At 38.9% G+C, this 17,630-nt stretch overlaps 2 protein-coding genes across 9 annotated transcripts in view; one reads left to right on the forward strand and one right to left on the reverse strand.

Moving 5' to 3' along the window:
• Positions 1-699: 699 nt before the first annotated feature.
• On the reverse strand, positions 700-6,810 carry puraa (purine-rich element binding protein Aa). Its single transcript, XM_084136840.1, has 2 exons — positions 6,609-6,810; positions 700-2,470 (listed from the first exon to the last, which is right to left on the reverse strand). Exon 2 carries the CDS (start codon positions 2,395-2,397, stop codon positions 1,534-1,536), a length of 864 nt encoding a protein of 287 aa, XP_083992966.1. The 5' UTR covers positions 2,398-2,470; positions 6,609-6,810; the 3' UTR covers positions 700-1,533.
• A 5,027-nt stretch (positions 6,811-11,837) lies between these two features.
• Positions 11,838-17,630, forward strand: part of nrg2a (neuregulin 2a) — an 89,122-nt gene continuing 83,329 nt past the window's right edge. For all 8 annotated transcript variants that reach the window (XM_084136831.1, XM_084136835.1, XM_084136833.1 and 5 more), the window contains exon 1: positions 11,838-12,383. In XM_084136831.1, coding sequence (XP_083992957.1) covers positions 11,972-12,383 — 412 coding nt within the window. In that variant the 5' untranslated portion in view covers positions 11,838-11,971. The remainder of the gene's footprint in view (positions 12,384-17,630) is intronic.

Consider the following 17,630-nt stretch of genomic DNA (forward strand, 5'->3'; position numbering starts at 1 on the left):
GAGGGCCAGGGCCAAACAAAACCAGACAAGGAAAAAAAAAAAGAAAAAAAAAGAGGGAGGAGGGAGGGGAGGGAGGGGAGGGAGGGAGGGAGGGGGGGGATGGGGACCCAAACTTAGATCCAAAGCACCAGCCAGTGTATAAGCATGCAGAGTCTGTAAGGCACCAGGTTGTTTAATGCTGAAGAGTATGCTCCCCAACAAGTTTCATTAAAGTCAGGGTCTCCCAACACAGGTCCTCAAGGGCCCCCATGGATGTCTGATCAAACAAGTGTTGATATTATATTATCTTATGTACACTCATTCTTTGAAAGAAAAACGAGTATCAACTACCTGACCAAACATTACTGACTTCATAGACATTTGAAACCATTACAGAAAAGAGTCCTTGAGGACGAACATTGAGAAATCCACCTCAATGTGGCTGTGTACAGGTTAACATGCAACTACAGCATTCCTTGGCGCCACTCATCCTCTCATTGGTAGACTGATATATATATATATATAGATATATATATATATTTCTATATATTTCTCTATATATTTTAAACCCTTTAACAGATTGTTTGTCAAATTCCCACTAAAAACGTGGGTTGTTTTCTTCTCCACTGAAATATATCTGATTCACAAAATCATACTTTGTATGTTTTTCTACATGAGCATTTTCATATGACTCTTTGTATGTTTGTATCGAGGGGTCTGGTTTCGGTTACAAAAATGTTTTCGAGAAATCTTTCTCTTCTGTTGTCATTGCTCTTACTTATCGAGTACCTGTTTTATACACTGAATGACAACGAGACACAAATACATGGCATATCATCTGCAAGACAATAACTTCAATTAAAAAAATACACTGGTAATACTCCTCAGAATGTTTGCGAAGAGGTCGCCTTCACCACCTCCAGACACCTGCACACAGCGACCACTCTGCTGACCTCTGTACCTCTATCAATCAACAGGTTGATTTTTGTTTTGTGTTTTTTTTTGTTTCCCCCCCATCAGGGTTCCTATAGCTAGCCCTCAGGTGATGCTTGGAAAATCTAGTAGTGGCATGACTACCATGACAACCTCTTCAGTTGATTCGAAAATTTGGTTAAAAACTAAAACTAAAACATCTGATTTGTGCTGAAGTCATTAGCGTAAAGGAACCATTTCCTCGTAATCTCGGCAATAACTCCATTGCAAACACTTCTAGAATATCTTGGAACGTGTAAAAAAGTTCTCGGTTAATAAGGGAAAGAAACACTCAGTTCTGTTGTCGTCAAGTAAGAAACACAGTTCATATATAATGTTATTACTTGGTTTAGCAGCCGCTTACTGGTATTAATGGTGGGTAAGTGGATGACATCCAGCGATGGGTGGACTGTCAGTCTGTGGAGGTTTGTATTTTTTGTGGGTAGTGCTCCCGTGGAGTTAAACAGTTACTTATCTTTTATGTATCTTTCTCTTTTTTCTTTTTTTCTTTTTTTACAGCAAAGTACGTATAATTTCTCTTTAGGTTATTCGGATTATTTTTTTGCATGTTTCCCTCCACTATCAATCCTCGTCCCCGTCGTCGGCGTGCATCTCCTCTTGCTGCTGCTGCTGAAGCTCGCATGCCCTTTTTTCCCTCTGTTTCTCTTGAATCTTTTTCATTTCGTCTGCGTATTTACAGAAAGTGCTGCCGAATTTCGACCACACTTTGTAGGGCACTGTGATAGAGTTGCGATAGGTGGGCTTGACCTCGCTTACCCTCATGAAGACCCCGTACTTATTGGAGCCCACGTCAAAGAAAAAGCGCTTGTTGTCCACAGTTAACGAGGTTCCCTCGGGCAGCTCCGCCGGCTCGTCCTCCACTCCGTAGTCGTCGATGAGTTTGGCGAGAGCGTCGCGAAACTCGATAAGTCCCTGGGCTGGAAGAGCGATGGTCTGGCCTTGCGTGGATCCCAAGCCGGGCCCCCGGTTGACGGTTTGCCTGATCCTCAGAAAGCGGCCCCTCTGGTTCTCCTTCAGATCCATGTAGTACTTCCGATTCTCCCGGACCAGAAACTCACTCTTCAGCGCCCGCCGCGGCTCGTCCTGCGCCACGTCCGGATTGCTCGGCCCTAACTGGGCATAGTGCTCGATGAAGTCTCCCAGGTAGTCGCGGAACTCGACAGCGACAGACATGGAGAGAGTGAGGCGGCTCTTGTTTCCCCCGGCCCCGACTTCTGCTATCTTCAAGAAGCGGCCTTTCGCGTTCTGCTTTACGTCTAGGTAGAAGCGCTTGTTCTGGATGTCAACCCGCTTCGAAGCGAGCTCCTGCGTCTCGTGCTGCAGCCCGGAAGCCGAGCCCGCCCCTCCTGTCACTGGGTGCATGGAACCGACACCCGGGCCCGTGGCTGCTCCTCCCTGCTCACTTCCACTGTCTCTGTCCGCCATGATGCTGCCTGCCTTCTCCCTCTGTCTTACTGCAAGCTACTGCCAAGCAGCCACGCCACCGCTCTCGCGAGATCTGCGTGAGGAGAGAAGACGAGCGCTGTTCAGACTAGTGCAGATTCCCAATAAATTCATCGTGCTGAATTCAAGTCTAACGCTGCAGCCGTGATGTCTAATCACATACTATGTCTGTCCTGGAAAATGTGGATAAATTCATTTCAGAGCGAAACTGAAAATGTAATTAATAAATGCGTTCCGAGTTTGCGCTGCCTTACCGGGTTAATATAGGCTAATAGCCTATATATTTCACAGCCGTCGATGTATAGCCTATTAATATATTTCGACATAGAAGTCCTTTGCTGACGTGTTCGTTGTCATCTAGTTTTTATTATTATTATTTATTTATTATTTTTATTATTATTAGGCTATTATTATTAGGCTATTATGTTACAAGCGGCTATTAAACGATAGTTAAAAAGGCAGTAAGATTATGCCGAAAAACTGAGTTTTCTAAATCTGAAGTGATATAAACTGGTCCAATTCTTTAAGATATCGCACATGGAATTTACGAATATTTAATGAGAAATTTTGCAAGATATAAACTGGACAATTATGGGCGTTTAAGGGCAGACCGGTTGTGCTTGGATAGTCATTTAGTTGTTCATCCTTCATTCAATCATCTATTTTTTTTGTCATGTCAAAAATAAAAATAGATTATTGGAAATATATATTTTTAAGATGCATTCGTATTGCATTAAATGGCTGGGATTTTGAGCTAATAAATAGACTAAAGCTTTTGAATGGTTGCATTTTATTTGGGTTAAGGTATGCGTTATATAGTTCTTCAGGTTTGTGTATTTTCTCCAAGCCTATAATTTAACATATACGTTGCTGTATGTATTTATACCAGATGCAAATCATTTATTATAATCAACTAGGCTATAACATACCCGAATATTTGTTGTTTTGCAGTTATTCACCTTTTGTTTTCTTATAGAAAATATCTCCTTTAAAAAAAACAATCCGAGGTTTCTCATTACATAATGTACACCTACACCTTCGCATGTAAGAATCAAGGCAGTTGGCGTGAAAATACTTTGTGGTTATATATTGTTTTAATTGCCTGTTAGAAGAAAACAACAGTTTAAACTTATTAGTCTATAAATATATGTTTTCTAATTTACATTGGTGGTTGTTTGTGATGGATGCTTTACAGGAATATGTATGCGTTGTGTGACGGTAAGCAGAAGAAAACATGTCGAGCTACTAAAATATGCAGGCTATAAGAATAATAACAGTTCATGCAGTTCGTCCCAAAGCAGCTGTATCGTTTCTCGGATATTATATAGGCCATAGCTTGTACAAAATATTTATGTCATTCGTATGCATATGCAGTTGAGTAATGAGTTTCAGACATTTTATTTATTTATTTCTAAAAAAACAAATACTAAACTAAACGAGTAAAATAATATTATTTACTATAATAGCCTATCTAAAATGCATAATGTAATAAAATCTAAAAGCCTTGTTCTTACTATTCCGCACAAAATCCTTTCATATGCTTAATTTTAAGATGTTTGGCAATTTAATACACAATTAAATGATGCATTCGTTTCTAAACATGTTTTTAAAGCAAACGGTTTTATAAATGTAGAAGAACATGACTTTGATTACGATTATTTTTGTCAGTTATTTGATTTATTTGCGTGTATTCCTGTAGTTGTAGTAATATTGCCCATAAGCGCAGTTATTTTACAAAAACATCCAATAAAAGTAGAAACTGGATAATTACACAAATGTTTCGAATGAATTTTCTTTAATACTTCTTTATTTACTTGAATTGAACGGTTCTTTAATTTAATTGAAATTATAAGTATTAACCCTAGAAAGTGATTACCTTTTTTTTAAGCGTTTCAATTTTTTTTACGCGGCAAGAATGATCGATTCTCTAATAATTTAGAAAACATTTAAATAATTAATCTCTAAAATAATTAATCAGCGTGTTCGTTAACAATAAGTCAAACTGTGATAGACTTGTATCGGTTTCTACACAGAACGCATTGTTTCAGAAGAGAGACTGGATATTTGAATGCGTATAATCGTATCTTTTTACTTTCACAAATGTTCTGTGTGTGTGTGTATATATATATATATATATATATATATATATATATATATATATATATATATATATAGATGAAGACCTCCGATGCAAAAGCCTCCAAAAGCCACCTCTGTCAAAAATGAGATAATAATATTGAGTGAATGCTTTCCGCACACAGTATACGCTCATCAGATACTTTCACTTCAAACTCACTATATCTATCCATATATCACAAATATATATCTAGTCATATTTAATAAACAATTTTATTGTATTCTGATATTATTTTAATCTTAAAGTTACAGCTATAATAAAAATGCAATCTATAGGCCTACAAGTCTTCATATAAGAAAGAACCAAAAGTTAAAATATTTCCAAAATGAAAAGTCTGCATTGTAATAACGTAGATTAAAATGAGATGTATAGAATCTCCTTTTAAAGAGGTACAATTTAGATAAATATACTCACTTTATGCCTTGGAAAAATGAGTGAATATAAGTAAGAAGGACAACATCCAGATTACCCAAACAATATTTTGATACCTCTTTACAATAAATTAACATTAGTTAACATGGACTAACAATGAACCCATAGTTCTACAGCATGTATTAATCTTAGTTAATGTTAATCTTACACATTATTAAAATCAAAAGTTGTATCTGTTCATATTAGTTAATGCAAAAGATGAAAATTAACAAAGGGTAATTACATGCTGTAAAATTGCTCACTGTCAGTCCATGTTAGTTAATGCGTTAATAATGTTAACAAATGATACCTCATTGTAAATAGTTACTAATATTATTATAAATGTCCAGTTGACAGAACCTGACGTGTTTTCCATGCAGACATGTTTGTAAGGGAGGCAATAAACAGATATATTTACAAATATTTACATGCAATTTTCCTTAATAAAACAATAAAGAACATGCAGTGGCCTTGAGAAGGAAACTCTAGACTTAAAAGAAGTGGCATTCATAAATGCAATATTTACATAGAATGTACATTGCAAGACCATTTTGTTCCCAATGTTTAATGTTTCATTCCAGAATCTAAACACCGAGCACACGTCGAATACAAGCAGCATTCACGTTGAAAATTTCACGAGTTCGTTTGCCCATAATCTTTATGCTATTAAGGTTAAAGGGGCTTGAGGAAGCAGCTTCAACTAGGGCTTAGATACTCCTAATAATGCTTGGAAGATGGTAGCAAGATGCCTAAATGATGTTTGTGGAGTTGGTGGGTGGAGGGATGTCAAAACAGCTGATGAAGAAGCAAGGTGAGCGGCTTCTTATATGGTCCGGCAGTTAATTGAAAGATTAGATCGGTTAAATCCTCCAGAAAATTATACGTTTAGGCCTACTTCACGTATTCAATTGCTTACACATATGCATGTCCATTCTAGCATATGCTTTAATAAATAAAGTGCATGTATTTGGTTTGTCATTCAATATATTTAAATATACAATAAAATAAAATATAATAAATACAAAGCATTTAAATAATATACCTATTTGATTATTTTTTCCAGGATTAAAAGAAAATTATATTACCTCATGGCAAACCTTTAAAAAAGTTTGTGGTCACTAACTTTGTGTGGCCTGTTGCTTGCTAGAATGAAGAATATCTCAACTCGTTATTCTTAATTGAAACTTAACATTTTCTTATTTGCAACTTCTAATGCACGTGTAAACTGCTTGTCATGGGCCTAACATAAGTGACAGTGCGTAAAAAAGACACTGAGTGAAGGAAAGAAGGACCGTCGACTCTCAACTCATGAGCGTTACTCAAAGGTGTGCTTGCTTTTGGTCGAAGGTGAACTCTGCAAGCTTGAACTCATAACGGTATATCACAGTCACATTAAATGGCATTGGATTTGCCGCAACCGACAGAGTGTGTGTCAGCCTCGCAGTCTGTCAGCACTGTAAACAGTTAACGAGTTTGCGCAAGCAGTCTGTGCAATCTGCCCACGGCCGCGGATATTAATTCCGTGGTTGTTATACTGACCAGAAAAAAAGGTATACCGCGGAATACCATGACATAGATCGTAAGTGCAGTGCTGTTGCCAAAGTCGCAGACCTCATAACGAGCGACGTGTCTCGGCATATCTTACCCCGCTCAGTCTGCAGGCAGAGCGTTAGCCCCTGTGCAAGCCCTTCGCAGTTGAACACTGTCAAAAACAAAGATGAAAACCTGTAAGCCCCGAAGGCCTACTGTAAACACTGTCGCGGTGCTGCTTCACCGATGCGCCGTTCACAAGATGGAACGAAAGAGCGAGTCGTGGCATGGAGACGGACGCACGCACGAGCTCAACGCTGTGCGCGTGGAGTCTGATGTCAGCACGCTCAGCTGGAGAAAATCAAACAGCTCGTGCGCCTCGCAGTGTCGCTTTCGCGATATTGCAGTTGCTGGAGATGCTGTTGAAGCTGTCAAACTTGTTCAGATATTGTTCAAATACATCTCATATGAGATTTATTTACATATTATGGGTAGATTCACTGAGCTAGAAGCTGCAAGTGTTGTAGAATTCGAAAACCAGTGTCATAATAACCTTTTTACTGGGTTGCGAATTTAATATGCACCGATTGTGTTTTATTATCTTCCTTAAATGTCACAGTTCTTTATCCTATAGCCTCCTATGAAAAAGTTTTGATGGTTTTACCATATCATTTTAACACAATATGTTGTTTCAAATAACTCAGAAGGGCTTGTATTTTCAACGGATGATACCTAGAACTAATTTGTTTGTAACCTGATGGAATTTTTAATTATCCAAAGAAACAAAAGGGGGAAAAAAAGAGGGAGCTGAATGGCGCTTCAATGAACCGTTAAATTATCTTTTTATTTTTAAGGGTGTAGCAAGTGGAGATTAAAATTATTTCTTCAAAAGTTTTTAGTGTTTAGAAAAGCGTGATTGAGATGTTTATCATGTTTGTTATGATCAAATGATTTATAGAGATAGGTGGATGTGTAGCCTATATGTTGAGGACACGTGGATTGTCTTAATTCATGTCAGGCCTAAGTTGTAAGTGTTTTTACGGTATGAAGACTTTTATGAATAATTTCGTTAAACTGATATATGTAGGCTAGAGTAGTTTGGTCGGTGGAGGTCGAGGGCAGCGCAGTTTCAGAACCATGGACAGTGACCGCTGAGTCCGTCACGCGCATCGCTGCGTTTCTAATGATCTATCGGTTTTGAATGTTGTCTTTAGCGAGTTGGTAGTATGCCTGTGTAAAATTAACCTACAATTAATAAAGAGATTCGTAACTCCAGTACTCAGCCTTCACATTACTTAAAAGAAGTGATCTAGAAGTGTTATTCTTTTGACTGAAAAACATAGACTATAGCAATAAAAGCTATGTTTGTATCTATTTTTTAAAAAAAATTAAAGGTCCTTATGTTATTATTTTACCTATCACAAGTCTATAAAAAAGAATGCATATATAAACACTTTCTTTCAAGATATGCCCTTTAAAGTGATAATTCACCCAAAAATGAAAATTCTGTCATTAATTATCCACCCTCATGTAGTTCCAAATCTGTAAGACTTTCGTTCATCTTTGGAACACCAATAAAAGTATTTTTGATGAAATCTAATGGCGCTTTTCCACTACACAGTACCAGCTCGCCTCGGCTCGCCTCGACTCGGCTCGGCTCTGTTTGGTTTTCCACTGTGTAAAAGTTGTACCTGTACCTGCTTCCAGGTACTTTTTTTCGTACCACCTCCGGCGAGGTTCTGAGCGAGCTGAGGCGAGCTGAGGCGATACTAAAATGTGACGTGAAAACATGGCAGACTGCTGATTGGTCAGAGAGAATCGTCACTATTCACTGCGTCATCATTGCACGCGCCAGACGGAGTATCCTGAATAAAAAACAGCAAAAACAAAAACAAAAACATCCAAAAACAGCATACACTCGATTTCCTCCATTGTCCTGTGTGTGTGGGTAGCGGGTGTGTCTCGCGCGTCTCGCGTAAAAGATTAAGTCACGGCAGTTTCCTGCGGCGTCGCTATGACGACCAGGTACTATTGTGGAGGTACTATCTGCAATGGAAAACGGAGCGAAAAGCAAAGCGAGCCGAGCCGAGCCGAGTCGAGTCGAGTCGAGTCGAGTTGAGCTGGTACTGGTAATGGAAAAGCGCCATAAGAGATGTCTGTTCCTCCATTGACAACTATGCAACTACCACTTAGACATTACAAAAAGTTCATAAAGAGATTGTAAAACTAATCCATATGAATTGAGCGGTTTTGTCCACATTTTTCTGAAGAGACTTGATCGCTTTACATGATGAACAGATTGAATTTAGGATTGTATTTATATATAAACAATGACCAGCGAACTTAACCTGCTTGATGCGTGAGAATGAACCTCATTGGTTCTTGCGGAACACGAGAATGAACCTCATTGGTTCTTGCGGAACACGAGAATGAACCTCATTGGTTCTTGCACATAAAACGAACATGCTTGAGCTTCTGTTTACCATAACTGCTCTGTGCATTGATGAATGTGTATATGTGAAAGAAGGCTTAAATTAAATCTGTTCAGTGTATGAAGCTGTTTTATCTCTTCAGAAAATTTGGATGAAACCGCTCTATTCATATGGATTCATTAAAAAAAAAAAATATATTATGAACTTTTTGAAGCATCAAAATCGTAGTTGTGTACACTGTAAAAAATGATCGTAATTTTAACGGTAAAAGACGGTAAAAATGCTACAGTGAAAAACTGTTAATTGGTTAACAGAAAGTTTCCGTACTATATACGGTAAATAACTGTGATAGATCTAATGGTACATTTAATGTAATTTTACTGTAAAATACCGTTAAATTTACAGTTTCTGAAAGTGAAAAAGAACAACTCATTGTATAATTTACAGTGAAATACCGTAAATTGACATTCCCACAATTCCCTGTGTGACACTTCACATTTGATGTATTTTTGTTAAAATAACTATGTTTCTTCATAGTTTTCTTCGTTTTTTCTAATCAGTTATGTACATTAGGGTTTTATGTTACATTTAATGTTGTTAAATTAATGTTTATTGCATTTTTAAAATTTCATGTGTGTTACCGTGATGGTGTTTAATGTTTGTGTGAATGACACTGTGCAGCTTCTATAGTATTAACTTTCTTGTGGAAGAGCTGCTCGTGATGAGCTTCGATTGATCATGTGACTATCATCACTGCTGTGATTGGTGGTTATCAGTGTATTATGGTACAAAACAGATATTAATTCTTCAATAGGACTGTAAATTCACATTATATCAGATAATAAAATACGGTTTATTACTGTAAATTTTAAGTTAAGTCTGTAAAACCAATAACGGGTTGCTAACGTATTTTTGACGGTAAAGTTCTGGCAACCACAGCTGCCGTTTTTTTACCGTAAAAATCACGGTTAAATTTGTTACAGTGTAGCTGTCAACAGAGGGACAGAAATTACTCATATTTCATCAAAAAGATCTTCATTTGTGTTCCAAAGATGAACGAAAGTCTTACGGGTGAGTAATTAATGACAGAATTTTCATTTTTTGGGTGAACTGACCCTTTAAGGACAAGCGTCTGATCTTTTAGGCCAATGTATCTTGTTACTTTATTTGTGTTTTAATGTTTATCAGCAGGAGACAATCGCAAATAGTCAACCCTGTTACAGTTCTGATTATTTAAAACCATGGTATTTGCAGAAGTATTGGCATTGACCTTATTCTTTTTTTCTGATAAACACCTTGAAGGTGTCATGACCTTGTAAAACTGTCAACCGTATTCTTTTTTTAAAGGCCTATATCAGCATCATGATATTTTTTTACCAATTTAACTTGATATTGCACAATATACATCTTTAACACTTAAAGACGTTCTTTGTCTGATAGAATGCATAAAATATTATGATGTACAGGCCTATATTAAATCACTTGACAGTTAGGCAGTGAACAGTATAGCTCAGTTTATTACAATTTTGTCTTGAAGAAAGCAATAAGCATCCTATGAGCAGTAAAAACTCAGTAAAGGGCAACTATTACCACTGTGCATTGAGCAAAACCCTATAACCCCAAGTTAATCCAAGGTACACTGGTCCTACTACCAATACTTTTCGTTAAATTATAATTGACTAAGTAGGCCTAATAAGTTTGAGGGACCACAATTTGCACTATTTCTGACCCATGATTCCCAGTGATCTTACATGTTAGAAAAGGGTTGTGGCTCTGACGTTCTGTGCGCAGAGAACAGCAGATGTCGCCCTTAGTGAATTTGGAGCTACGCTCCTTTGCAGATCCACAGGTTCAGCCTTCATTTAGTTCAGGATTTAGGTTATTTTATACATGGTTCATAACCGGTGAGACTAAGTCTAACATTTTAACTCATTTTAAAGTCTCCTTTTAAACATTGTGTCTTTTTCTACCATTCATATACACCACAGTATGTGTCTATAAATCTTTTCCCGTCTTGTGCACATATTTTGTGTTTGATGCAGTCTGCTGCTTCATCCGTGATGTTCCTTCATTTCATTTGTTAAAAATGTTCTCATTCGGCCAGGCATCAGCAATGCAACGAATACCAGACGTAGCCTATGGATTTGATGCAACGCCTCACTATATTTTTTTTCTTCTTCTCTGAGGCAGAGCAGCGAATGTGACCTGAATGCAGGGCATGATTTAGTAATGGAATGAGACGTAAAACTCATTCAAAGCTCATTCATTCGCACTGTTAGCCACCGTACTCAAAGCAGCGCAAACCTGAAAAACCTCCTCTTTTTTTTTTTTTTTTTTTTTTTAATTCGATGAGGATTGGCGATGGGAGAGATCGTGGATTGACCATTTTTCTCGGGGTGTCGGAGACTAAAGACGCACACGCCGGCGCATGGGCGTTCGTTTCAGCACCCCAGCCGTGAATCTGCCGTTTGTGCGGGGAATCTTGCCCTGATAGATCGGGGTGGCGGACAGAGACGGGGCGCGAGGGATACGGCAAACGCGTTTTATCGCTAAGAAAGTGGATTCTTACAACGTTTGTGTTGAGGGGATATCGAAAGTAGCCCTAATAGTTTACTGCAGTATTTCACATTCGACTGCAGTGGAAGATGCACAGCACCAGTGGCGAGTAGGGCGCGCTCACCACTGCAATTTCGGGGCAAAGATTGACTGGCGGCGTCTTGCGGATACCTGCTCGTGTCTTCGGAGGAGGCAGCGTCCACGACTTTACCTGCATTTTAGGATGCGCTTCGGCAGAATGCAGTTGAGGGATCTGTATTAACCCAGCAGCATTACGCCGTTTCCGGTTCCCAGCTGGTGTTTCCCGATTGCAAATCTATCGGAAAAAAGCAGCGGATCCCGATGGCATGGACACTTACGCAAGGTCTGCCGCGCCGCCGTGCTACTGGAGCCTATTCGCAGTCTCTTCAGCCTTCAACCCAGCTCCACCGCCATCGCCCCGCAGCCCTGCCGCAACGCGACCACCGACCATCGAGCCAAAGCAGGCGGCATGAGGAGGCTTGATTCGGTACACTTATCCATGCTGCTCATCGGGGTCTCCTTCGCCTGCTACTCCCCGAGTCTGAATTCCCTGCAGGACCAGGCTTACAGATCCGCCGTGGTGATTGAGGGCAAGGTGCAGTCCGCGCCTCAGAACGTCTCAGCGGAGCCGTACAGTGTGAATGTCAAAGTCCTGGACGTGTGGCCGCGGAACAGCGGGGGTCTGGAGCGGGAGCAGCTCGTCACCGTGGGGGAATTTGGCTCGGAGGCTCCGTGCGCTAAAGTGAAGAAGAATCACAAGTATATATTTTTCATGGACCCAACTGATGAACCCTTGGTTTTTAAAGCGTCGTTTGCGCCCTTAGATACAAGTGGGAAGAACCTGAAAAAAGATGTTGGGAGGATCTTGTGTGAAGACTGCGGTAAGTTTATGCCCACAAAATGTTTGTGCAGGGGCTTGCAAATTGACTTTGGCCGTCAGCATCGGTTGTGTGCTTATGTGTAGTGCGGATGACATCCAAATGTTTGGTGTAAGTAACAGATGGGGGCTTGTGGGGGCGTCTCTGCAGCAATATTGGGCAGGAATAAAGCGCTCAAAGGTTTTTCATGGTATCATCAGGCATATGCAAAGACATACGCTGTAGGCACACGCGCGCTCCTTGCTCATTTGTAGGATCCTTAAGACAAAATTGTAATACACTGATATAGTGTTCATGGCGTCACCATTAGACAGGGCCCATAGCCAAGTAAGGCTTGTATGCCCGTAAATGAAAAGGTGCAGAAAGTCAGAATGACTCAGAATATCTTCAAACGTGCCCGTCAGAACCTACAGCTCATTGCTCTGTTGGGAATAGAAAGTTGCTGGTCTGCGCTTGTGTAATGGGCCTTCAGAACAACTGCACTGGGAGTGGAGCCTTAAAAACTCCACTCAGGACGCAGGGAATATCTTCCAGCCAACAGCAACTGTTTTGTGTCACCTGTTTGCGCGCCGCATTCGTATTATATTTTTTTACAATAAGAAATAGGTTCATCCCATAATTTTTCTTTTTGACGGGATATTCCTCGAAAGCACATTACTTAGGATTCAACGCGGCAACTCAAATCTCAATTAAAAAAAAAAAAAAAAACACCACTGCATTTTTTTCTCAATGTTGTGATATAACTAGAAGGTGCTACTACTGTGTCAGTAAATGTTTTCCACAGGCCTACTGTCAGAGGGCTCTTATAACGCGTTTAGATGGTCGCTGTCCAGGGTGCTGTAGGGTCAAAAAAGGAGAATGGAAAATGCTAATGGAGGCCGATTTCAGATGTATGTCTTCAACATAACTATTGTCTGTGGTTATGTTACTTGTGCTTTATGTTAACTACTATTAAGTAACTATACCACTAAGTAATCTAATAACGTCAGGTGGGTTTTTTTTTTCACGAGTAACTTTTTTTTATTAGATCGCCTACTAGTTCTTATTATTTTGTTACTGGTCACTGTCCTGGCAAGTAACTATTCCATTGTTATGGTTAACAAATAGCAAAATTTTGTTAATTTTATGGTGATTCAGATATCAACTATTTACTTCCAAATATGCATTTCAATTGTTGCTGTACCAATTCCAGTTTTACTGTTAACTCTAATACTTATTGTTTAGTTACATGTAACTATTCAACCATTGGTATTTCAGTTGTTACTAGTCACATGTTAATCATAATAGTAAGATATTTGTGCCATTTAGAATGTTCATCTTATATGACAAGTAAAAAATTAATTGTTACTAGATGGATAAGTATCTAGTGTGTCTCATTAATAGGCACTAGTATCTACTATAAAACCTAACCATTGGGATAGTTATTAATAAGATATTGAATGCAATGAAAAAGTACTTCTATCTGCAAGTTAATAGTGAAACATAATGGTTTTCTTAGTAGTTATTAATGTAAATACAATTTTAAGAAATAAATGTTAAAAAGTTTGCTACAATATGCTTTCATAAGCTGCATGTGCTAGCATATTGTAGCACACAGAGGCCTTGAATGAACTATATCGTTCTGATTTTTCTAAGCACATCAATATATTGAGGATCTTGTCCCATGGTTTCTTTTCAAAGATCAACGAGTGCTCACTAGATGACTTTGCAGTTTCTTCTCTTAAGTTTCCAGGGGAGGTTTCATGAATCGAACCTCTGTGTGATGCAACAAAAAATATTTACTCCGTTTGCCTTGCAATGAGACCGCAGCCCACCGTTCACTTACAGAAAGTGTTTCTGTCCATCATCATGCTTACAGTGACCATACATGTTTGACAGTGATGTGAAAGGGTTCTGTAAGAAATTTAAGGGGTAAAAAGAAACATGGCCACAATCTGACCTCCAATGGCATGACTGTATGTCTCTCTGGACAGAGTACGATTCAAACAGGAGTCTTTTTCAAATATGTCAGGTCTGATGGGTGCCTCAAGTTTTGTGTAAAAAAAAAATGTTTCTTCTTCTGTCCCTAATGGCTCAGCCTAGATTGAAAGCCTGTAAATGCAGGTATTTTGAAGAGTTCTCTTCTTGTTTTTTATAGAGGGAGACCTACATATCACCCATGATGAGTGACAAGTGGGTGGGTGCTTGCTGTTGTGTGGCATGCTTCTCCTCCAAAATGTGTTTTACAAAAGATATTTAGATAATTATGATTTGATAGTGATGTTTGGAGTATTTGATGCTCCTCTTTATGTGCGATCCTGATTTTCCCCTTCCCCCTGTGTGGAGGTCACAGCTGTATCGAGGTGGCGGTCCAGAATATGCCGGTGGCTCAATATCATTGATCCGAAAGAGCTCTCGGGCAAAACTGCATGACACAGGACAAGAATAACAGCTGGTGATTGACATGCACAGAGGGAAGGACTTATTTCACAGATGCATATGAAGGATTTTTGGCCAGACCAAACGCGGAGATTTTGTCGTAACACAATCCAGTGTATTTCTCATTCTGAGTGACATGGATAATTTACCTCGGGAAAATAGCGCATGATTTAAAAGGCTGTAACAAGAGAACTGCCTGAGGAGATTTAGTTATGATTAGCCACATATCTCAGCTACAAGCTGGATTCGGCTCTGGGAAGGAAATTGATGACTGCCGTCTTATTGCTGGACACTCGTGGTGGGTTGTCGTCTTGTTAATGGGATGGTGGCCATATCAAAGCACTAGTTTTATAAATTTGTTCATATTTAGGATACTCAAGCGGGATTATGCACTCTCTTCTCCAACATGGCCCACTTTTTCCATAGCTCCGAGAAAAGGAATTCGCTCTCTGCAGCTCGCCCACACATATTTCATGAGCTGGACACAAGTATTCGGTGAAAACCTGCTTGTTTTGTTGCATTCGAATTGTAAAACAAACCAATATTGATATGCTTTAGTCAGTGGTTTGTTAGACTTTCTCACTGGGTCGTAAAAATTCCGCCATAGTCTGTTATTACCCGTCATTTGAAATTTTACATCTTAATGATAAGACAATATACAGCTTTTGTTATCGTTCCAATTTTCATTTTTAATCATGAACTTACAGGACGAGTATATAGGCTAGACTATGCAGTTATTTATTTATGAAGAGAACAGATGAACAGAGACTGGGCATCACTTTTCATGTCCACACGAAGCAGATTTTTTGACAGCAGAGGCCACTATATCACGGTCAATGCAGTATTACAAAATACTGATTTAAGTCATGATTAAAAAACTTTTTGTATCTGCCTGAACTCAAACATTCCTCCTGGCCCGTACTGATTTAAACTGGATGCTCGCCTCTGTGACGGTAAACGATAAACATTGTCTGTTGCTTGTCCTTCATCTTCAGTGCTCGCCACCAACTGGACAGAGGTGAGAATTACAGTTACAAGTTAGATAAAAATGATGGACAGACTTCAGATTCTTACGTCACTGCTAAAAAAATTCAGACAGAATATATTCGGTTAACGCGACCACTGGCTTTAGTATAGGAAATTGTTGGCAAACGTAGGCCTACAGTTTGGCTAAAAGGCAGTAAAGCATCATCTCTCTGTAAAGGGATATTCCACCCAAAAATGAAAAAATCATCATTTAATATGCCTTTTGTCCATTTAAACATAATGTTGTTTAGTCCCCATAGACTTTCACTTTTTCAACTGGATTTTTCCATACATGTAAATATTATCTTTTGTATTTTAAAGGGATAGTTCACCTAAAAATGAAAATACTGAGAATTTTAGAAGAATCTGAGAAAATTCCATTACACACACACACACACACACACACACACACACACACACACACACACACACACACACTTTGGTGCACCTATCATTATAAAGACATTCCATGCGTAATGGTTTTTATACTGTACACACTTTATATTATATCCCCCTACACTAACCCTACCCTATACCCATCACAGAATACTTTCAGAATTTGTACTTTTTTAATAAAAAAATTAACCCGTTAAGCCATTTTAATTACAAGGACTCAGGTAATGTCCTCATAAACCATGTTTACAAATAGTGTAATACCCATGCCATTATATACATTTGTGTCTTCATAAATCCTGAAAACAAGCATACACGCACTGAGACATTTATCAAAATATCTTCTTTTTTTTTCCATGGAAGAAAGTCATTAAGTTGCGACAAAACGATGACCGCATTTTTATTTTTGCCGTCGGCAACATTTTTTTGATCATATTCAGTGAAATCGACACTATAATCCGACAGAACAACATAAATAAGGTGGTTTTAGAAAAAAACCCGAGCTTCTAACTCCACCTGGAGCGTGTTATTTGTTTTGCAAAAATCCACCGCTCCCGGATCATTGGGTCCAATCAGCGCAGGGGGGTGTGAGATCTGACTGTCAATCACAGGTCGTGCACACGCCACAGATCCCCCCTCCCTCGCGCACGTTAATATCACATGCACACGACACGCCTGAAGTTCGCCTGAAGATTGCACGAAGTGTGATGGCGGAGAGAAAACCTACTAACAAGCTTCCAATTCCTCGGTTATTGCTATCTATGGATAGATTAGGCAGGGCAGCCTACCTCTGAGTCCATGGTGTTGATCGATGCTGAAGAGACGCGCGCGTTCACAGAAAATCAGGTACACACGCACTGACGAGCACGACCTTGATGGGAGGGTGCTCGCTGGTAGTGGGGAGGGGCTTGAGAATTGTAAACATTCAAAATTTTGGCTAAGTCGACCCAATCTGCCAGACTTGCCGACCGCAGCTTTAAGTATCCCTTTAAATGATGATGACGATGTTTTTCTTTTTTTGTGAACTCTCCCTTTAAGATTTCTGGCAACACTTTACAATAAGGTCCCATTAATTAGCATTAGTTAATGCATTTACTAATGTTACCAAACAATGAACAATACATTTGTTACATTGTTTATTAATCTTTGTTAATGTTAGTTAATACAAATCTAATTGCTCATTGGTAGTTCATGTTAGCTCAAGTCAATAAATAATGTTAATAGACAATTTTAGATTTTAATGTATTATAAGTATTGAAATTACCATTAAGATTAACAAATGCTTTAGAAGTATTTTTCGTTGTTACAGTTGTCGCTCCCTCCAGTAAAACACGAGCAAGTTCTTGATTTCACTGACTGATGGTTTATTCAGATTCAGAACATCGATTCCTCATTCGCAATTGAAATGGATGA

This window comes from Abramis brama, assembly GCF_963993115.1.
Source record: "Abramis brama genome assembly, chromosome: 15".
NCBI lineage: Eukaryota > Metazoa > Chordata > Actinopteri > Cypriniformes > Leuciscidae > Abramis > Abramis brama.

Coding starts and splice junctions, on each gene's coding strand:
- puraa (XM_084136840.1), bottom strand. CDS start 2,397: ATGGCGGACAGAGACAGTGGAAGTGAGCAGGGAGGAGCAGCCACGGGC.